At 38.8% G+C, this 23,492-nt stretch overlaps 1 protein-coding gene across 2 annotated transcripts in view; it reads right to left on the bottom strand.

Moving 5' to 3' along the window:
- Positions 1-23,492, bottom strand: part of dcc (DCC netrin 1 receptor) — a 400,100-nt gene that overhangs the window by 217,788 nt on the left and 158,820 nt on the right. For both annotated transcript variants that reach the window (XM_028463510.1, XM_028463511.1), the window contains one exon: positions 7,558-7,845. In XM_028463510.1, the coding sequence (XP_028319311.1) occupies positions 7,558-7,845 (288 nt within the window). The remainder of the gene's footprint in view (positions 1-7,557; positions 7,846-23,492) is intronic.

Raw genomic sequence — 23,492 nt, 5'->3', positions numbered from 1 at the left:
AAAAATACAAATCTCTCCACGATATTAGTTGATGTGATTTTTTGGTCCTAGAGCAGGTTTGGTCATACATAAAAGAGTTGATATATACGTAATGATCCTGCCTGCCAGGTTTGAGGGAAATAAGTGGGAGGACATGTATCTGCGATGCCACTGAGCACCCTGCCTTAATACCGAGGAGACGGGAGATGTTTGTATTAAAGGTATTGTGGACGATGTTTAAAAAAGAAACGCCCTCTCCACATTTTGAAAAAAAACGCGCATGCGCAACATGCCTACGTGTGCGGGAGAGCGTGCACGGGCCCCGTTTTCCTCGTGCACAGCTCTGTTTACAAGTTGGTGTGGACATCGGTCATGCAAGCTTACCTTACAAAAGAAGATTTGCACTTTTCCCACTATGTCAGACTCGCCACCGGTAAGTGAAAATCCATTGTCAAAGGACCCGGTGCACACCGGGCACGAGCATGAGCCCGAGCACGTACGACTGCCTTTCATAAACATGATTGACAATTAGGAGGACCAATAGTCTTGATGATCCACCTGGAAGCTAAACATCGTCTACAATACCTTTAAGTAAAACAGGCCCATTGGCTTCCTCCATAATAAGCTGTTTCAAATTGTAAATGTTAAATGCCTTACGTCACTTTGTACTTACAGTGAGAAACCCGTAAGAAATGGTACTTGTGTATTTTATATATGACTTACTTGTAGTTGTACTTGAGTACAATTTCAATCAAGTAGCAGTACTTTTACTTGAGTAGTATATATCAGTACTCTTTACACCTCTGGAACCCAAGCAATATTTCTAAATATCTGTGCAAACCCGGCCCGGTATTACTAAACAGTTCAATCCTCTCTGTGTGAGGGAACCTCCATGCTCCGTGCCTGGGGATTGAAAAGGGGGCACAGTGGACTCCCCAAGATCTTTGGTCCTGTACGTCCCATCCTATAGAATTAACTCTGTGTGTGGCGTGTAGTCACAGTGGTGAAGTGTGAAGGATTACAGAGATAATCACCAGCATGGCTCCTTTAATATTTTCTCTGAACGCAAATTAGCCGACACACTGACGCCTTTTGCATCTGAATGAGGGGAGCACTTCAGAGCTGGCATAGACAAACGGGCACAGACATCTCACAGTGACATGTTTTTAGCACTCAGCACCTCTGAGGTTAGAAATGAAGACAAATCGTCCCATGATTGTTTGCAGCTCCTTTAATTGGACCAGTAATCAGTCTAACCAAGATTCTCTTGTTTACTGCACATTTAAAAACCTCAGGAAGCTTTTTCTGGGTTTTCTGCCCTAAATAAACATGTTTGTCATATATTTGCTCAATTTATTTATTTAGGTTTTTGAAATATTTTTGCTGTGGGTTTTTCTCCAGGTTAGATCTCAATGGTTTGGCTTAATAACTTTGATAGAAAATTAATAAATAACGTATTATTCTACAAAGCAATAGATGGACATATTGTTTTTGCATGTGTATCATTTTTTTCTTTACTTTTTTTTTATTTTTGATTCAGGCAAAAGTCAAAGATTCATTGTGTATCGTATAATTTTATACACATAATGGAAAGCAATAAAGATAATAATAAAGAGGCCAAAATAAGCAAGAAAAAGACAAAAATTAAAGCAAAATGTTGATCATTATTTTTACATGGTGCAATTTGAGACTTTGTTACTGCTTCCAGAGTAAAAACAAGTATCAACAGGTGTGCACCTTAGTGCAGATTACTGATGCAGTGACAATTCAAGTAAAAATAATAAAAATCATCGTGACATATGCAGTAAATAAATAAATAAATAAAACAAACCATTTTACTCCTTCACCTTTTGTGTTTAACAAAAAAATTCAAGGTGATAATTGTGTTTTGGTATTAAAAAAAAAAAAAAAAAGAGGATAATATTAAATTTTTTGGCAAAATCACACAGCCCTTAGTTTTATGAAGGAAAAAGATACAAAAGATAGTAACATAATTCCAATTAGAAATGTTATGTCTGTGTTAAACTTGGACTATAATCTTGGACAGTTGGTTTAATAGTGCTCTGGTCTAATGTACCAGAATGATTAATTGTAAACAATCTAACTGTCATCAACATGCACATATCAGAACTCATTTGAAAACATAAAATAAAGAAAATGTGGATAAAGATGAGCTTGTTCTGATTGAAATGATCAGTGTGGTCTCTGACTAAACTCCCCATCATGCACTTCTCTCCACCTCATCACTGAATGAAACCTACTGTGAGCTCTACACCTCATCTTTTCCTCACCTAATCCCTCTGCTTTATCCGGGAAGGCTCAGAAACCCTGTGACTGAACGAACAGAGGCCAAAGGTCACACTGACAGGATATCTGGAGATGACACATGGAAATCAGATGCTGCCATCTGATAAACTCTGACCTTTAACCTTTAAGGAAGTTCGGCGATAAAAACTCTCCACATTCAAAGATAATCAAATTTTTATGAAGTCTGAATCATTAAATCTGAATCGTTTGATTGTTAGAATTTCAAGGAGATCAAAGTGGGATAAAGAATATATATATATATATATATATAAAGTTTTTTTCACCATGTATCTTTCCTCTACTTAAGAAAGTGGTTGGAAAAATACACTGAACAGTTATGAAATAAAAGCTACAAAGCCTTTGTTCATCTGATCATTGGAAGTTCACAGAAATCAAAGCCAACAGGCTAAATCTGCAAAGACTGAAAAAAGACATTTTGAAATCATGTCTGCAATCTAAAGAAGAGGTTTAGATGTAACACTGAAGTTGTGCTGCTATTCCCTTCCCCAGAATCAGACTAATACATGTTTCACTCACAAATCCTGAGTCCTCACTGGGGCTAACCATCCATCAAGCTTAAAGATGCAATATGTGAGACTTGCAAGCAATTTCTGCCATCACCAAGTGGATATTACTGAGTAAAACCAACACCTCCACCATATCTGGTCCTGACCACTGAATGGACAGGTGGCAATATTCTCTGTTACATCCCGCAAATGTTTTTGGCAGGCCCATGCGGGCCGATGTATGTCGTCAGTTTTACATGTGTGATGCGTTCATGAGTGAAGATGTTTAAGCAGTTGTTTGTTAGTTGTAAACCTCACGGGTAGTGCACCAATTATCTGTTGGATGGGTGTTTGTTACCAGAGATGGCCCAGTAAATAGGCTTATACTCACCCAACCGGTGGAAAATAGTTACTACAGGTTGGCTGGGCCGGCAATATTTATTAATGTATATATACCTATGTAGTCTTGAAAAAACAAAAAAAAAAAAAAAAAAAATGGCATGACAGCTAAGGACATGTTTCTTAAAACTCAAATTATTATTTTAGGTATTTAAGAGACATTTACAAGTTGAAAATTCTACATATTGCACCTTTAAAGCCATTTGCTCTGCAGGGCGGCATGGGTTTGTTGTTTTTATCTGGGGTTAGTGGGTTTCATTTGCGTTCAGTTTTCATGTTTTAGTGATAGTATTAGTTTGCTAATGACGTACACAGTTTCGAGATATGGAATTGGTCAGTTGATTGCTCGTGGCGTCTTTTTCAGTGCGAGTGTGTAGACTCTTCCTTCCTGTCTCCACTCAGGTGTTCATCATCTCTTGATTGCCTTCTGCCCTGCACTACCTAAAGGTGGAGTTCAGAAATACTTTTTGTTCATGGGTGAAATTCCATCCTGAGAGTAATGAAAAGTAATTCAAAGAGTCACACCTCTGGGAAGTATTAGTTTTGCTTTGGGGGATTTGTTGTTTTTACATCAAATGCGTATTCAAAGCTTGTGGGGACGTAGCTTTGGACAGAGCCCTGACAGGATGGGAGGAGAGGAGGGGGTGGAGCTCAAAGTAGGTCTTGCGAATGGCACCTTTTCAGTGTGCTTGAACAGAGCACACGCGGAGCCACATTTTAATCAAGGCCCACCAAGGTGCTGTTCATCCAATAATCAGTGCAAAGAAAGCTTTGAGCAAAAGCTTTTCAGCCAATCGGTGGCTTGCACCTAGGGCTGGGCGATATATCGAATATACTTGATATATCGCAGCTTGTAGTCTGTGCGGTGTTGAAAATGACCATACCGTTAAACTCGCGGACTTTTTTTTTTTTTTTTTTTTTTTTTAATTTTTGCACAGAACATGCACTTTCTGTTGACAATTTTATGTTTGAGCCACTCACTGTTTAATAAATACAGTTATGTCAACTTTGACTTAGTTGTGATATCCCCTTTTTTGCATGAAAGTTTAAAATTGGCATATATTAATGCAGTATGATCAAGAATGTTTTAATGTAGACATATAGAATCATCATACTGGTGTGATTTTGTGCATCAAAGTGTTAATTCAAGGGTAATGCAAAATATCGAGATATATATCGTGTATCGTGACATGGCCTAAAAATATTGCGGTATTTATAAAAGGCCATATCGCCCAGCCCTACTTGCACCCCACATGTGGACTCTTCCTACAGGCTGCTATGTAATCAAGGGGCCTATGTTATGACTCTCGATTGGATCCGTTAACAGGCTTCAACTAACCAAACATTCCCTGTCAGACAGGAGCTGTCTTACAAACGTCAATCACCTATGATCACAACACGCTAATTTAAGCCAAGCGATTACAGCCTGGCTGTGTGCGTGCACATGAAAGGGGTGGAGATTGCAGCGTCTGACCAATCAATGAATAGAACTGGCAGACTGAGTGTCTTTACAATGAATGGAGGAACAGCTTATGATCTTAAATAAACATAATTAATATAAATCCATGATGACGGTGAAGAGAAACAGTGAATTAGTGTAGCGCACAGCAGGAGGCGGAGCTTCTATACTCACTCAGATCTGATCCACTTCATCACTTGGTACCAACCAGGTTGCTGAAGTTTAAAATGATGATTTAAAAATCCATAATTCAGACCAAAGACAACCCTGTTGTTATAGAAATGGCAGGTATGAGAGAGCTCAGGCAGGAAGTTGCCGACACTGTGAATGCGTAAAAGCGCGAGATAATTTATTATATTAATCCATTGGATGACAAACGGACAGCGCTCTGCAGTTAATTACTGCTGTTAAGCCTGTATTACTTTCTTTAGATTTTAAATGAGCCATTTTTAAAGATTAAAGATTAAATTAAAGATTAAATCGGGGCTTTCGCCTTTAATTGGCCATGTAATGTTATTACATTGATTTTAAAAATAATTTGAAATGCCTTTTTTTTACCTTCAGCCCTTGTCATGTTTTTAAAGCCTCACGTGAAGTACTTTGAATGCCTTGTTGCTGAAATATGCCACATAATGTTGGTACACCCTGGACAGGGCACCAGGTCACACAAACATTACCTTTATTGTAATTCCTCTGAATTTTCAAATCAGAAATGCAGAGTTCAGTGTTGCTTTGAACGCAACGGAGATGAAGGAAAACCGTTTTTTTTTTTACAATTATATATATTAAATATTTTATATTGTGGTCTCACCCACAATCAAATCCTGGCACTACTAGTGGGAGAAAGTGCTGCTTGTTGGTGCATCGTGTGGGACGTTAACCGTCATTGTTCCAGTTGTGTGTTCTTTGGCCACATGTGTTTATTTTTTTCTGAGTACTCTTTGATAAACTCTTCATTTAGATTTTGTTTATATTTTGAGTTGAAATAAAATCAACCTTCTGAAATGATGCTTCCGTCTTCTCCATCTCTACATTTGGGTCCTTCACCATCTCCTACACCCACTCCTCACACTCGCCTCCATGATGTGTATGTGTATTGTGTACGACAGCTGGAGAGCAATATTTTTACGTCGGTCTTAGTTTGATTATCGGGATAATTTAACCCCCAGGGTCTGACGTTTTAGTTCAGAGGAGAGCAGATTAAAAAATCTCAAAATGATCAGGGGTTTGGACCTGCAGCAGGATTTTTATATATATATCAAATGTTTTAGAAACAACAATTTGAAGTAAAAGTCTAACATTTTTTATTTCAGATTTCATCAAGTATATTTTGCAAATTCTTTATTATTTATATTCAAAGTATTTTTAGTGTTTTTATTGATAAATTATACAACTATTCACTAATATTTCTACAATCTATTAATTATAAAACATTCTTCATAAGTAGGGATGTAACGATTCACTCAACTCCGATACGATTCGATTCACGATATTGGGTTCACGATACGACTCTCTCACGATTTATTTTACAAAATGAGACTGTAGACAAATGATGATTGAAAAATATTCCTTTATTTTTTTGGGGGGGAAAAAAAAATACTGTACTATTTTCCTTTTATTTTTCTTTGTCAAAAGAATCCCTTGATAAACTGTTCAAAATAATGCAATTTAACTAAAAATATATCTTGAATTAAATAAATAAAGGAATAATACAAATGAAGAACAAGCTTATTAATTTAAAGTCTGGTTCTATAATAAACAATGCAAAACTGCATAATAGTTATTTTTCTTTTTAAAAGTGCAACTGAAAATGTATTTTGTGCCTTAACAGTTGGACTTAAAAAAAAAAAAAAACGTCATTGCCCTGTATTTACGTCAGATATTTGTTTGGACCAGCAGAGGGCGCTGGTAACCCCGTGGTCGGTTGGCATGCAGCTAATCTAGCAGTGAAGAAGAGATGCTATGCTAGCAGACAGAGCTAATAGAATAACGTGACTTTTACAGATATTCATGTAATATTACAGATATTCTTTCGGTGCTAAAGGGGTAATGAATCATTTATTAACATATTTAAGAGTAGAAGGCGGCCAGAAAGAAAGTATTGGCAGACTCCGCCCGCCGCCTACACTTCTGGATAGCGCCCTCTGCTGGTTAAAAAAAGTACTGCGAATCAATTTTCAGAATATCGATATCAATCGTGATACCTATGAATCGATTTTTAACTGCCTTATGATTAATCGTTACATCCCTATTCATAAGTCATACATGTAGATATATAATGTATATTTTACTATCTGCACGTGCATGTGTGTGCACACGTGTGTCTGTATCTGGTCTTTAAAATGTAAATTGCATGTGATTACGGTAGGGGAGAGAGGTGCTGCGTCTGCTGGGAGCCCCTGCTGGAAACCAGCACAAGAACACTTAGAGCTCTTTTCAAAAAGATGTTCAACAGGGAAGAGTTTGAAGTCACCCGCTCTGTAATCTGAGTGATGAAGTGAGCGCTGTGTGAGCTGCAGTAATTTGGTGGTGTAAAGAGCAGGAGACATGAACAACTAATAGGCTCCCCTCGGAGAGGAGGAACTGCCCCCTTCTTTAATGTCACATCATCCTGCTCAAATATTCATTTCATCTCATTTTATTTCAAATGAGACATTCAGCGCTTGAAGGAAATGAGCAAAAATCGCTACCTGCTAAAATGATGACTGCAGCAAAAGTGTTACTTGCTGCAGGATGTAAAGTGCTGATGCAGGACTTGGCTCGTCCTTCAGATCTAAACCAGTTTACTTTTAAAAAGCGGTCATGTGTTTTGCTGTAAAGAAAACCATCTACAATCCTCCAAGCATGCCAAACCAACCCATAAATCTGAGCATATCCACTTTAAAATACTACTGCATGAGTTATTACCTGGGAGCACTCGGAGCTCAGCATCGGTGCCTGTCCTGGTGCTGCCGGGGTTGTCAGCCAGACAACGGTACGTCGCTGAATCCGGAGGCTGGACCCGGCTCACCTGCAGCGAGCCAGACGGCAGCGCTGCGAGGCGAGAGTCAGGCTCAAAGGTTAGCGGCAGGTCTTCTCGGTTCTTCTGCCAGCGGATGACGGGTGTCGGGTCGCCTGAGACCTCACATCGCAGCAGAGCGGTGTCGCCGAGGTAGGAAGAGACAGACTCTGTGGGGACGATTACCTTTAGAGGACCTGTGTAGGGTTGGAGAAAAGCAGAAGATTGTCAGTGCATGAGTCCCGTTTGGGTATTGTGTTCATTATTTATGTATTTATTTTATTTTTTTATACATACAAAAAGAAAAATTAAACCTCCTACTATCTTTGGGGGTCAGTTTGACCCCATTTGTCTTTCCAAAAAATTCTTGTTGACTTTTTTTTTTCTTTTGCTTCATATTCCATGACTTTTCCTAATTTGATGGGTACAAATGATTAAGCATAAAATTATGCTTAATTTTTTTCCCCCCAATGTGCTGAACGCATATGGCATGCATTAGTTACTTTGGGGTCAATTTGACCCCAAGCTAGAGAACGCTAGAGAACAGGTCACGGTTTCATTATCAAAAGGTTATTTATATATTAAACAAAGTGCCTGACACAAAATCATTTTCTGGAGGCAAATCTTCTTGATTGACCCCGTGGGTAAAATGTGTTAGAAATTTTTGAGGATAATAAGAGGGTTAAAAAAAAAAATCTAAAGTTTTTTGGGTTTTCACGTTGCTTCTTGAATCAATTCCTTTTTTTCATTTTGTAAATGTTAAATACAAGCACTGAACAGCTATTCCTATTACAGTAGTAAAATATTAGACTTCTATGTGTGCGATAACTTGAAGTCTGGCCCTTTAGAGCATCCAAATCATCCCTCAGGAGAAAGTAAAAAAAACATAAATCAACGTGTAAATAATTCAGTTGTGGGTATTTTAGTCCCTCCAAATTCATACAATCAATGAAATGACAAAATATTTGCAGACTTTTTTCTTGGCTATATCACATGACTGCAGTCGCAAATTGTCAAAACAACACTTTTTCTCAAATTGTGCAATTTCACACAAACCATCCCACAAAATGTTCCTAAATTACACAAAAATCAAGTGTATAGTCTGCAGTCTCTTATAAGTGGGAGTGCAAACTAGAGCACAATTATGTTGAAATAACTTTTTTTCACTGACTATTTATCTTTGGCCCACTTTAAATCAAACTGATCAGTATTTGGCCCTTGAGCAACAATGCGTTTAACACCCCAGCTTTGATTCCCTCAATCGTTAGAGGGTGATTTGCTATTTTCTTACTGCAAGGTGAGCCCAAACACCTCGCTCCAATTTGATGACTCGTTCCCACGGCACTGAGCGGGAGAAGCCACGCCTCCAGGAAGGTCTCTGCCGTGATTGACATGTAAACAGACACGCCCACGAAGGTGAGCATTTCAGCGTCCTTCGCGCAGTGCTATGTATGTATTTTCTACAGTCTATGTATGTACCAGTGAACGCCCCGCCCCCACGCTCTGTCTCGTGTTTATAAAGCAGCATGAGCTTGGCTACGGAGTGGGTGGTAGGCGTCCTTTGGTCCTACATCACCGCATGGGGAGGAGGAAGTCAGTGTCCCGTTTATAGACACGCCCACTCATAAATATGCATAAGTAGGCCTGTTTGTGTAGAGATGCTCATAAAGTGACTTTTCAGAGGCTAGCTCAGGCTCAGCTTTTATAGGAGGGGCGGGGCCAACAGTGAAAGTTGATGACGCAGGGGAATCACAAAGAATCAGTTTCAGCCAATAGCAAAATTCACTTGCAATAGCTGGCGCTCAACCCTTAGTGGTCAGTATACTGAACATTTTACAACTAAACATGCAAAATGTGAAAAGTGGGACTAAGATTAATAAACAGCACTACTTAATACCCAAATACATATGTATTCAGAAGAAAAAAGTTGGTTTGAGGTTTACTTACTCTTTAAGTTCCCTTTCTTTTGTTGATTGATGTCTCTAGTAATTGTGGAAACATTTGTTTTATTAGATACTTGTTTATATATTAGTTATTATGCAAGAAACCTGGGTCCCATAACATTGGTGCAATCCTGTTACTGATCATCAACCAGTTTCCCAACAGCATGGGTAGATAAAGGTAAGTCCTATCTTCTACTTTTATTTATTTTTTTTACATTGTCAGCTTTTTTTCCAGTGTCTCAAGCTACCTCACGCATCACTGTTTTGCAAATTATCAGGGTAAAACAAATGTTTTATTCATTTTTCTTTACTTATTTGCTTAAGTAAGGTTGTCCTCAGTCAACAATAAAAGTCATCTACGAAGCTAATTTCTATTCCTGAGAAAAGTAAACATTATCATGTTACTATGTTTGGAGTAACAGGGTTGTATTTCCCTCAGTTTTTTTCTTAATAAACTATCTATTTACAGTTCAATCAAATACTTTGCATAATCTAAACTATTTCTGAATTTACAGCTTGATTCATAATCATAAAGAGGAAATTATTTTCAGTTCTGTTTTTCTTTCATTCTTATAGCATGGAGTACCAATGAGCAGGAATAAAAAGCAACAACACTACCATTCCAGGGGTGATTTTGACCTCCTGAGGAGACAGCAGGACTTACAGTACAAAAGAGACAAAATATAGAGAAAAGGTGTAGAAACAAGGAAGATGTTCCTTCAAAAAGACCAATGTGAGACAGGACAGAGTTTCCAGTGGAAAAAGTGGAGAAAGGCACATGAGTGGCAAGCCAGGATAACATTATTTAAAGGGTTAGACACACCTCCAATCAGCCCTGTAACTCTAGAAATCACAGTCAGGACAGGAACAGGACCTGGGACTTCAAGGACAGGTTATATAGGGAAGCAAGTGAGTGTAAGTGACAACATCCATTTAGTAGCATGTGAAATATAGCCATAGCTAAGAAACAATGTTTATATGAACTAAGAAGAAGAAGAAAGGCTATCAAAAAGGATGCGGCAGTAACTAGAAAAAAAGTTGAGAAGAACCGAACAGAAAAATACAGGAAACATCAATAAGAAGAACTCCATTTTTTCATTAGGTAAATGCTGAGGTCATCAGACAAATAATTGCAGGAGAAATCACAGCAAAATCCTGTAGAATAACAGGTTGCTGAAAATGGACTTTTCAAGGCAAAAGAGGAAAGAAACGGCACTACAGTGGTTTAAGGTTTTGCACATCTGACTCAGAGCAAATATGTCCTGGGTTCAAGCCTTGGGTTGGACACCCAGGTCCTGTCTGTGTGGAGTTTGCATGTTCTCCCTCTGTTTGTGTGGGTTATATCCAGGAACTCTAGTCTCCTTCCACCATTCAAAAAAATTTATGTTATGTTAATTAGAGTCTCCAGATCACTGGTAGGACTGAATGGGAGCGTGAGTGATGACTGGTTCCCCGTCCAGGGTGTACCCCTGCCTAACTAAAACTAGGCGCCAACAAACCCCTACGACCCTGGACAGGAACAAGTAGGTCGGACGATGAATAAATGAATGAAGATGGAAAAACCTGGGAAACATTTCTGCTGTTATGAGAGGAAGGAATGTGATAGAATTGGTGCCAGAGAAATGGTTATTCTTAGTCTGTGACGATGTGAGCAAGTTCACTACTGGAATAAAGGCAAACAGTGAAACAAGGGAAAAGGAAATGCAGAAGAAGTTTCTGGATTCTTTGAAGAACCTCCAATTGAAGTTTGTGGATGAGCAGACCAACATTCGTCTGTCATACTACATTTCACCCATCTGATCAAAACTAGTGCAACTATTCAACCCTGTTACTTTAGTTTCAACTCTGTTACCACATTTCAAGAGAAAAATACAAGGAATTGATCAATTGACCTTAAAAGACTTTAAGTAATCACATACATGATGATTTAGAGCAATTATTTGAAAATAAATACTGGAATAAGTAAAGTGAAACATGCCAATATTGAAAAGTTGGGAAAGTTTGATTTAAAAAAAAAAATAATAATAATAATTTTATTTAAATTAAATAATTTCTGAAATCAAATGGTTAAACAGTTAGAATGTTACTTTTTGTGCCTAATGGTCAAGGAATTACATTTTAAAATATGAATAATGTACTTTTCAGGGTATCTGAATGTTGATAACAGTAGTGCCAATGACAACAAATAAAACATGTAATAAAAATGATGCCTGAGATGAGCCAATCAAGCTTTTCGTAGTCTAATATCAATTAATGATGAACACATATCAAAAAACAGAAAATGAGGTTTATTTTACAAAACTTTTAAAGCCAAAATGTCCTCCAACACTGGAATGACCCATAGGTCTAAACTTTGTAAAATGCGCATGAGGGGAGACATACACATCACTGTTTTAGAAAGCTAAAATCAAAACTTTCACACTTGCATTAGCTGCTATAACCAATCGAAAAATGCAGTTTGTTTATTCCGTCATTATTCTGTCAGCTTCAGTAATAAGTCTTTCAGGAATTTGCCAGACACTTGGATAACCTGTGGGATCAGAAAGACAAATATGCCCAATAAACTGTCCATTACACTGTGGTCATTTCAATGGGTTTTCTTCCTAGTACTACATTAGATGGACACATTCAAACCACTGACACTAAATCTAATTCAGTCCTACATTTCTTTTAAAAAAAATAAATAAATAAAATGTTTTACGACTGAACCATAGAGTTTTGTACTTGAAATATTCTATTTCTAATTGTTATGATGTAACAAAGCAAATTACTGTAGCTTCTAATGGAACCAGTATAATATTTAAGAGGGGCAACTTGACCCCCATGAGCAAAGAGAGAAAGTGTAAGGGACTTTTTATTTCCCAAACTTGTGCTACCAGCTCAAAACATGTCTGAATTATACCTTTAATAATAGTTTTTATCCAACTTTTAATGCACATAACTTTGCTTTAGTGGCTTAGAGGTTTTTTTCTTTCATAATAACATTGCTTAATCTGTTCATTCACTTATTCATGCTCAGCGTCAGTGCGTGGTAGCTCTCCAACTCACATCAGGCTTAAGGCGGGATTACACCCTAGACAGGGTTACAGTCTGACACAGGGCCAATGCACACAGTACAGAAAAACACATCCACTAAAATTGAACATTTTTAAAAACTCAGATCCACCAAAAATAATGGCAAACTGTACACATACAAATAGCAGGTGTATTCATCCCATTTGGCTGTATAAGACTGTATATTGCTATATATATATATAAGAATCAGAAGTACTTGATTAATCCAAGGGGAAATTTACGAGAGAGAGAGAGAGAGAGAGAGAGAGAGAGAGAGAGAGAGACTTACATAATACAGATATTTACAACAATCAAAGCTGACAGGTTACAGTGATGAATTGTAAAGTTTGATCGCCACAGGCAGGTATGATTTCTTGTGGCGTTCTGTGGATCAATCTGGTGCTCAAGGTGCTTCTGTGACTGACCAGCACATCATGGAGTGGGTGGGACTCATTGACCGAGATGGCCTTCACCTTGGACAAGGTCCTGCTCTCTGTCACCACTGTCAGAGAGTGCAGTTTTAACCCCACATCACCGGTCTTTCAGGAAAATCTGTTGGCGTCTGCGACCCTCATTCTGCTCCCCCAGCAAACAGCAGCATTTTTCTGCAGATGTTGAAGAACCTCAGCCGTCTCAGAAAATAGAGGCGGCTTTGGCGCTTCCTGTAGAAGGAGTCAATGTTCTTCCCCCAGTCCAGTTTATTGTCTATTACCAGTCCCAGGTATTTGTACTCCTCCACAATGTCCACACTGACACTCTGGATGGAGACAGGGTTGACTGGTCTCTTGGTTCTCCTCAGGTCCACTATCAGCTCCTTAGTCTTTGTCGCATTGAGCTGTAGATGGTTCCATTCACTCCATGTGACAAAGCTGTCCACAGCAGCCCTGTATTCCATCTCATCCACCTCCCTGACACATCCAACCACTGCAGAGTCATCAGAGAACTTCTGGAGATGACAGGTGTCAGTGCAGTAGTTGAGGTCCGTGGTGTAGGTGGTGAAGAGTGAACAGTGTCGCAGGCGTACATACTGTGGTCTGTCAGTAATGTAATCCACAATCCAGGACACAATGGAGGAGTAGACACGGTTGAGCAGGTAAGTGAGGGTCTCCTCAACTCCAACCTTGGGTTGGTAGGCAAACTTTAGCGGTCCAGGAGTGGTCTGATAGATGGTTGGAGCTGCACCAGGATGAGTCTCTCCAGGGTCTTTATGATGTGGGAAGTCAACGCAAGCAGTTTATATATAAATAATGTGACATGCTAACTGGTCCTGATACAAGTTTTCCACTATACAATACAGATATTGCAGCCTTTCATATTGGCTAGTGCCGATATCGATGTGATACAAAATCAGCATGAGTCATAAATACTTGTATTACCGTACTTATTTTGCAATGTGGAATATTAGAAAAGGCTTTATCAAGTGATATTACTCAAACAGAGAACCATAGTTAGCAACAGTAGGTATGAGAAAAACTGACCCATTTATTATTAACCAATGGGTTATATCAAATTCAAACTTAAACAGAATAATATTCTACAATTGAATGAAATAGATGAAAAATAAATCTAAAGATCCTGAAAATAACCTAAAAAAAATACAACAAACCTTATACAACATGTCGAACATTTTATATGCAGGCTGATATATTCCGATACTTGGTTGTTTTTTTAATTTTGTCTTTGCTGATATCAGATCAATACCTGATATCAGTAATAGATAGGGACATCCTATAATGCGCACCATCACATTCTGCTAAAATCTTGTCTGGTTTATATACCCACACACTATCACCTCTGTTGATTCTCCTCTTGCTAAGTTTCTTTAGGCATCTTGCTGTTTTTCTGTATTTCATTAAAATAACCATCCACATCTATTAAAATGTGTTTTATAGGCCTTTTGATAGAGGCTACAGCCTAATTCAGATTCTGAAACAATCTCAAAGGAGAATTGTATCAATCAATTTCCTGATACGGATTCCTTTTAGCCTTCATTGAAAAATTCCCAAATTGGTGATCGAAGGAGGATTATTATTTATAGACTGTCCAAAACATTTACAGACAAAAAATTATAGAAAATGATGCTAAATTGCAAACCAGTATAAAGACAACATTCTGCAGAATACTGGTGCAGTTAAGGTATTTCATTTCTCAAAGCTCTCAAAACAAGAAAAAAAAAAAGGAAAAAAAAGCTCTCACTGTTGTGACGTGAAAACAATGTTAAAACCTTTAAGCATCACAACAACCAGTCATCGAGTGTTCCCACACAGCACATTGAAGGCAGACACTAAAATAACTCATGACACCGAAACACAATCAGATCTTTTTCCTCAACTTGCCTTCAGAAACAAAAAAGAAAACACTTCCTTTGACAGGGAAATATTTCTTGAGAGCAAAAATTCCTTCATAGCGATGACATTAGTGAGCTACTGTGGATTTATCCTGCAAAGTCATATTTTTTTTGTCCATAGTTTCATTCAAGTAAAAAGATTGTGTATTAACAGATAACAGCGTAGTCCTCCAGTTTAGCAGTATTCATTTAGGTGACGAGGCTTTGCAAAATGAAAGCTGACAGCTGCTTAGCTCAAACTATAAAAAAAGCTGAATAATCAGCTAAGAGGACCCTAGGCCTCCAAAAGCTCTGATCCATCCTGAATCTTCTGGGTTTCCCTAATTATTTATTAACTTGACCTTTTCCTTGGCTTCTTGAAATGAAAAAGTTGTTCTTTTTCAAAGTTACAGTATCGTTTTCATGCAGTCCTTCTGCTGCCTTCACCACACTCCAATTATAATGAAATCCCAGTTATCTGAGGTTGTATTAATGCATTTTGAATTTGGCTTTTATATTTTTGTAAAGTTCTGCTGTGTTGCCTCTTTAGTGATGATTCCAGGGTCACACATTAGTTCAATAGCCTTTGCTGAACCCTCGTACAGTCAACTCCTTCTGCAGGCATCTCAAGAAACATACATCTCCAACAGTGTTACATTAGTCCACCCTCCTATGCACTGCAGGGAGTATCAATTATAACCCAAGAAAAAAAAAAAACATTAACTGAACTTGTCTGATGTACATACTGTATACAGGCCGAACAATAACCCAACAGTAACATAGGCGACCGTGGCTCAGGTAGTCGAGGGTCGTCTTCTGATCGAGAGGTTGGGGGTTCGATCCCAGTACCTGACTATGTATCGAAGTGTCCTTGGGCAAGACACTGAACCCTAAGTTGCTCCCAGTGGTTGACTAGCGCCTTGCATGGCAGTCCTGTTCCACTGGTGTGTGAATGTGAGAGTGATTGGGTGAATGAGCTGATATGTAAAGCGCTTTGGGACTGCTTCAGTGTGGGGATAAAGCGCTATATAAATCAAGTCCATTTACCATTAAGAACACGTTATTTTTTCCTTTAAGTCCCTTATAACTAACTAGGAAGGCTAATCATTTCAGTGAGATCCAGAGTGCATTCCTGGAAAGATCGACCCCTCCTCTAGGAACATCGCACCATAGTTGCAATTGATGTACCCTGGGAGCTTGAAGTTTTGGTTCCTGTGACTCACATCACGAAGATTGTGGGGTTGTGTCCATCATGAGATCCTTCAAGCCTGCTTCCGCATCAGGCAGCAGCTCCTGTACTGAATCTGTTTCGCTGGGAACAGTCTATTAATCTAACCTCTAACCAAATCCACACGCCGCTATATGGTTTCACCACTTCCGATGGTGACGTAGTACGACCCTGGACCCGTTCACAACAACAGCTGGGATCCACTTTGGACTGTAGGAGTAGTTTATGATAAACACATTGGCCTCTGGTGCAAATCTTCTCAGTCTTTTTTTGTTTTCACATCAAGCATGAACAGGTCCAAAACTGATCTGAGTCTTTGTGATGTCATGAGTTCTGCAGGTGACAAGCCTGTCGTTGCATGCAGTGTGATACGCTAAAAAAAGGCAAACAAATGTAGTTTGCAGTCTCACCTTTTGCCTTCTCCATTCCCTCCTTGAATGTCTGCACCGCCCTCTGTGCCAGATTGTTGGTGGAATGGTGGACGCCATTTTGTTTCATAATGTTTATGCTAAAACATCTCACTGACGCACCGGACTGCAGGTCCTGTGCGGTTCTTACATGCCGTCTCATGTGACACAGTGATTGACAGGGCCTTTTCAAAAGTGAGGTCCGATTTTTGACAGGAGATGCCTCTGATTCGGTCATCATTACCAACTCAGCCACATGATCCATGTGGCTGAGTTGGTAGTTGCAAGAGTAAAATTTGTACCTTTGCACTTTTCACTGGGCTTTGGATCAATTTGAATTTTCATCAGGAGTATGAGCTCTTGGAAGGATCTATCTTTCGGCTTGAGAAGGTTGCGTATCAGACAGTAGGTCAAAGTTCCAGCGACACAGGTATAGTGTTTTGTCTGTTTGCATCACCAATTTCATTGGCCCCAAAAAAAAATGCGCGAGTATTTCAGTATACTCATCCCACATCTGAATCTTGGGGTCGAATGCTGCTAGCGGGCCCATCGTAGCCATACCTTTTTTCCTAGCTGCAGGCTCATAAGTAGTGTTGTGTTCAAGACCACACTATCCGGGACCAAGACAAGACCAAGATTTTCGGGAGCCGAGACCGAGTCAAGACCAAGACCGAGACCGAGACCATAAACATTTTTTTTTCCAATTTAAAAAAATCTATAAATAAATAAAATTATGGCAAAGTTCAACAGTTAAATAACATTCTCTCTATAATTTTAGTTTATTTTGAATACATTTGACAGACAAAAAAGGTGCCTGCAAAAAATTAACTAAAATATTAAAACTACTACTGCTACTGATAAGTTCACAATTATTCTACATATTTGAAAACAAGATTTTTATGTCAGCTGAATGTACAGCAAGTGTTTAAAAGCATTTCTGCCAAGAAATAATGATTCTTGATTCTGATTCTTTGAGTTGTGCAGGTCAACAGGTCACAGATTTCACAAGATAATTTTTTAGTTTGAAAAAGCCTTTAAAGAGGTTATTTTTATTAATTCACTTAGTTGATATAGTTTAATTTGGTTGCTGTAATGTAACTAGGATATTCAATTAACAAAGGTTTCCAACTGTAACTGTAAAAGTGAAACTTTCTGAAATAAAACTACAAACAAGTTGTCAGCAGTGTAAAAAACAGAGCTACAGGTAGATGTGAAACTTAATAAAACAAACTCAAACCCTGGAAAAGTCATGTGACAAATTAATCAATAGTTCTTATTGAGAATTATTATTATTCTGGATACAGTGGAAACAGAAACTATAAATAATAATTATATTGTGAACCTGTTTATATTGTGGGGAACATATTATATACATAAATGTAATTGGAATCTAAAGACACAACAGTTATTTGACTCATTCTGGGCTAGTGCAACTCTGCGGCGATGACGCGCTGGTGACGACATAAACCAAGATGGCGGCGGCCCGGACTACAGTCGACACTATGTAATAAAGCCTTAAAAGACATGGATATAATGAAAAGAGTGGATGGACAGATGCATAAACATGCAGACTTTCACACGGACACACGTGGACTTATTAAACACACGTGGACCTCAGAAAACACGGTAAACGGAACAGGTTTCACCGCTCGGCCGGCACTAGGACCCAGAAGAAGAGTAAGTGCGTCACCTATCCCCAGCCTTCACAGGCTGTAATATCACCAGTTTATCATTTTACCTGTTGTTAGAGCTACTGTCTTTACCAGGGAGATAATATTTATTCATGGTGATTGTTTTCTGGAGTTTTACTGAAATTTTTACCGGTGATTAGTTCATATCTCCCTTGCGCTCCGCGGTCCAAACTGACACCGTAGCCAGACACGTATGAGTGTGTCACACACGTCACTCAGTCACATTAAGGAAGATTGTGGTCATTATACGGGGTGGATTAAATAATGAATAAAGGATTGTTTTATCCCGTTCTTCTCCGTGTTATTATCACATTATAAAAAAGTTTAAAAATAGCAGGAATTAGTGCTGGTCTCGAACGGTCTTGACGCAAAATCCCGAGTCCGGGCAGCCCGAGTCCGAGACAAGACCGAGTCAAAATGCTTCAGAGTCCAAGACAAGACCAAGACCTTTAAAATTTAGTCTCGAGACCAAGACCGGTCTTGACCACCACAACACTACTCATAAGAGTCTCATGCTTGCCCACCAAACCTGTACTGGACTCTCAATGTGTCCTTCCAACCCTGTCCTACCCAAGGCTAATCCTCGCTTCCAAAAAGATGTTGCATATTCGGTAATGATTCCAGGGCCACACCTGGACCTTAGTTCAATTGTCTTTCCTGAACCCTCAAACAAAACAGTCAACTTCTTCTGCAGGCTTCAACAAACGTATCATCTCAAAAAGTGGTGTGTCCACCTTTTGCGGGGCCCCTATATACTGCAGGGAGTAGAAATTATTCAGATTCAGAACACTTTATTCATCGCAATAACTAAAGGACTGTACCAACACAAACAATGATCTTCAATGTCACATGTTGCCACCACTCTCTGTGTGGGCTTAAGGACAATAACTTGTCAATAAAATGTACTTGTTGGTCACTTACAGGTGCCAGAGGTCAGATTGGAATGGAAAGACTCGTTCATGATTATAAAAAAGTGGCAAAAAAATATTTAAAGAACCATTGGTAACACCAAGGTATGCACAAGAAAATTGTTTGCAGACATTTCTTGAGGTTTGCTTGATGTTGGACACCCTGCTGTTCAGGATTTTGGGGCGACCGTGGATCAGTGGTAGAATGGGTTGTCCAATAACAGAAGGGTTGGGGGATTAAATCCTGCTCTATCCAAGTCATTGGGCAAAGTACTTCACCCACATTGCCTCGAATGAATGTGCTGTGTGTGTGTGTGTGTGTGTGAGTTTCTATGAAGAAGTGCTATATAAAATCCAATGCATTATTATTTCTAAAAATCTTTTTTTTATTATTTAAAATCCGTGAATACATGGCAAACAAGAGAACAGAACCTCTAGATTTATCAATTTTCTGACACAAATCACATGCACTCAGACAGACATGCTTGAGCTTGAATCACGCTCTTGTAGCTGAGAGCTAGCATTGTCTAATACTGCAACATTAGCAAGTCAGAGAAAAATATCAGAGTATATACAGTACCAGTGAAAATACTTTAATGATGCCCCTGTGTTGTTGATGCTCCTTTCCAACCTATTATCTTGGGGTGTCCACATTTTTTTAAATATCACATCTTATAGTTAACAATGGAAAAATGCAAAGACAAATGTTTTACTGATAGTATCAGGTTTGGCATTTTGCACTAGTCCCACATTCTCCAGTTTGCACTTCATGGTCATAATCTTCTTTCGCATTCTGCATCATGTAATTTTCCTCTGTTATTTGTTGTTCGCCTCTAGGTTCTAGTCATGTCTAATCTTCTTCTGCTCGGTCTAATACAGAATTCTCTCTTTCTCTCCTTCATCCTCTCTCTTTCTGAGAGAGTTTAGAGCTCTTAATTAATTCCCAGTACACACACACGCGCGTGCGCACACACTCACAGACACACACACATACACAGTTAATTGAATTTTTAAGCCACTGCCATTCATTAGCATTTTGCTTTGTAATGTGTTGTGGGTTGCCAGTTGTGGGATGTGTGAGTGTGAGTGTGTGAGAGTAATTGAATTGTCTCTGGTTATAAGTCTATACTGAGCATGTAGGACAATGTAGCCTCATGTTTGTATATTTATACTCTTCAATAGATTTCATAGAATATGATATTCTGTAATAATGCCATTTTATCACAGTACTCAGCCTTGTTCAACAAGAAACTACGTTTGGCCTCGGCAGACCCTGTCAGGAGGCTTTACTAATGAGCTAATTTGTTCGCATCAGACCCGAGGACCACTTACTTTAAATTTAGCACAAATAGACACATCTGTCTGTGTGTTAACCTGCCAAGGTGGGTGGAGCCAATATCTAGCTTACTACAGGAGTTAGGAGTCGCAAATGCAACAGAGTTGATGGGAACTGCTGTAAACACCACATTGCCTTTGGAGAAAATATGAAACGGCTACTGCACAGACCGGTTAAAAGAAAGCTGTGATGGTGCCCATTTGGATGTTTGTGGAGGACTGATATTTATTGGAACTCAGATATTGGGTCTTCTTTCTGATAGCAAAGCACAATGCAGTCAGTTAGAGGTACTTTTAAACAGTTTCTGATATGATGACTGTTGCAGTTGGTACTGACAATTATGATAAATCATTTAATTTTGTTTGAATATACCACTGAGAAATACTTAAAGACCAAAATGTGAGTAAATCCCAGAAAATTATGCAAATGCTTGGGAGTATAAAAAGCCAATTTTTATTGAAAGTTGTGAAATACTATTTTAAGACTAAACAGCTGACTGAGTGCCATTGGGAGGGTACAGACTAACACACTGCACAGACAGGGTCTATCTCCAGTTTACAGGAAAGCCTTTCAGCACATACACCCTCCCCATGGGTTTCCCGTTTCTTTAATGGCTTGATTAACTAATTGCCAGAGAGGAGTCATCCTTGAGAGAAAGCACACAAAGCCGAACCAGTTAGGAGATAACCACAATGCAACACTCCTATCTTGAGCATGCATGTGTGTGTGCATGCACTATGTATTTCCAACAATGTCACTCTTCTAAGCACTGAGCACTTTCATGGAAGCTTTCTTTCCTTCTTTCTTTTCAGTTCTACAATGTGGGAGCATGTCAGTGCAAAGATGTAAGCTCAAAAACATGTTATTGTTAAGAATACAAAATATAAGGTCAAATTTATGGATTGTGTTTATGAATCGTATCAGTTTTAGGGTGAAGAATCACATTTTGGTATAAACAGTAAACTTTGTACGCAAACAGTTCACCATCGCCTCACTGCTTTACCTGCAGTAGTCAGCAAATTACTAGACAAATGTAACCACTTAGAACAACAAGCAACACGACTAAATCCAGAGATTCTCAGGAGGAAATGAATGGATTTGTTTTGGTTGGAGTTGGACTGCTTGGTGTGCAGGCGACAGCTCCCAGGTGTAGCTAACCAATACTTCTATAGCTGGGGTGGGCAACTTTTATCACAGCAGGGGCCTGTTTGATCTGAGGGCCACATAATCTACATTCATGTCAGCATTTAGAATATTGACCAATCTGAGCATTAAAGGTCCAGTATTCTGCTATTTTTCACCCATCTCCATTTGTTCCAAGAACCCCAAAAACATAGTATTTGCGTTTTTTTTTCCCCAAACTCGCCTGTTTTCCAGAGTTTTAGCACTCTGAAAAGTCAGTTTATTGATGCTTCTAAAAACGTGCCGTTTTGCCTTCATACAAATGCATGAGTGGGCGTGTCTGTAAATGCTGACTCAACACAACAGCTGATCACGATAACAATTTTCTTTTGCTATCCACAAACTCTTATTGTTTTCAGTCAAAAAACTGCACATTACATTAAAACACATGGCTATTTAAGCGGCTATTGTGATTGTGAGTCAGACAAACGTTGCTCCACGGTGTGTGTTTATCACATCAGCGGAGTTAGTCAGCTGTTTCAAACACTCACCGGAGCTGCTACGTCCCATCTTGTCATCCTCCACACTAATTATTACAGGAATAGTCCATTCAAGGTGATAGTCCAGGTGTTTTGTCCAACTGCTGCGTCGCATCGGGTCACAAAGACATCAGATCAACTCAAAGGCAATAAGAGGCAGTATAACTGTTACTTAAAATGGAACTGATTGTAACTGCTCCCTGGGCGCTACACCATGGCTGCCCACTCCTTCTCAGGGAGGGGTTAAATGCAGAAAACACATTTTTAGTATGTAGCTTTACATATATGACAATAAAGTTTAATGTATATTCTTTTTTAAAACGCAGAGTTTGTTTTACCTGTGAGCTAGTTTGAGAGGGAGGAGCTCACATTCTTATAGGGTAGGAGGAGCCAGGAATGTCAGGAGCAAGAGTTTCTGCCAGGTGATGTCACATGGCGAGAAAAATCCAACTCGCCCGTTTGGAGCGAAGTTTTTTCAAAATGTGGAATAACAAGGGAGGGGGGAACATACATCCCTTTAGCCTCATTCAGAGGGCCAAAGTTGAAAAAGTTCTATCACTGTAGCAAAACCATTATAAAGTGATTTTTTTTCATAATACTGTCCCTTTCATACAGGAAACAAAAAAGGGTTTTATGTGTGTTTGTTGTCGTTTTGTATCATTTTCTGTTATCTTTGTAAGTTTTTTTTTGTAGTTATCTTGTGTTTTTTTTTAATTCATTTTGTGTATTTTTGTTGTTTAATTGTACATTCTCTAACTTTGTGTGTTTTGCTGGTTGTTTTGTGTGTTTTCTGTTATTTTTGTGTATTATTGTAGTCGTGGGTTTTTTGAGCACATTTTGAACATTTGAATGTGTATTTTTGTTGTGTTTTGTACATTTTTCTCACATTTTGGGCCTGTGGTATGAAGCTGGATTTCCTCTTATCGCTCTAACTTCAGGTATTTATTCTGACAGCTGTGCTTAGGAAAGAAAGAATATTTATGGATAGATTCAGTTTAATTTACCGATGACATCCCATAGGAAAGTTATAGATTTTCTGCAGATCTGCAGTCAGCTGATGATGCCTGTGTCGGGCACTCTCTGTATCCACCGAAGGATAAACTCATTAATTCTTTCATACACACTGTTGGCAACGCTGAAAGCCTCAGCAGGAACATACAGCAGTTGTGCTGCTCTACACAAAGTGTGGAGGGTCCTATGAAATGATATCGCTAATATAAAATACCAATAATGTCCATCATATGATGTCGGCTGACTGAACGATATACTGAAAGCAGCATGTTCCTTTCA

Source organism: Gouania willdenowi, chromosome 12, assembly GCF_900634775.1.
Source record: "Gouania willdenowi chromosome 12, fGouWil2.1, whole genome shotgun sequence".
Lineage (NCBI taxonomy): Eukaryota > Metazoa > Chordata > Actinopteri > Blenniiformes > Gobiesocidae > Gouania > Gouania willdenowi.
The sequence above is the reverse complement of the archived record's forward strand: the minus strand, read 5'-3'. Positions and strand labels throughout refer to the sequence as shown.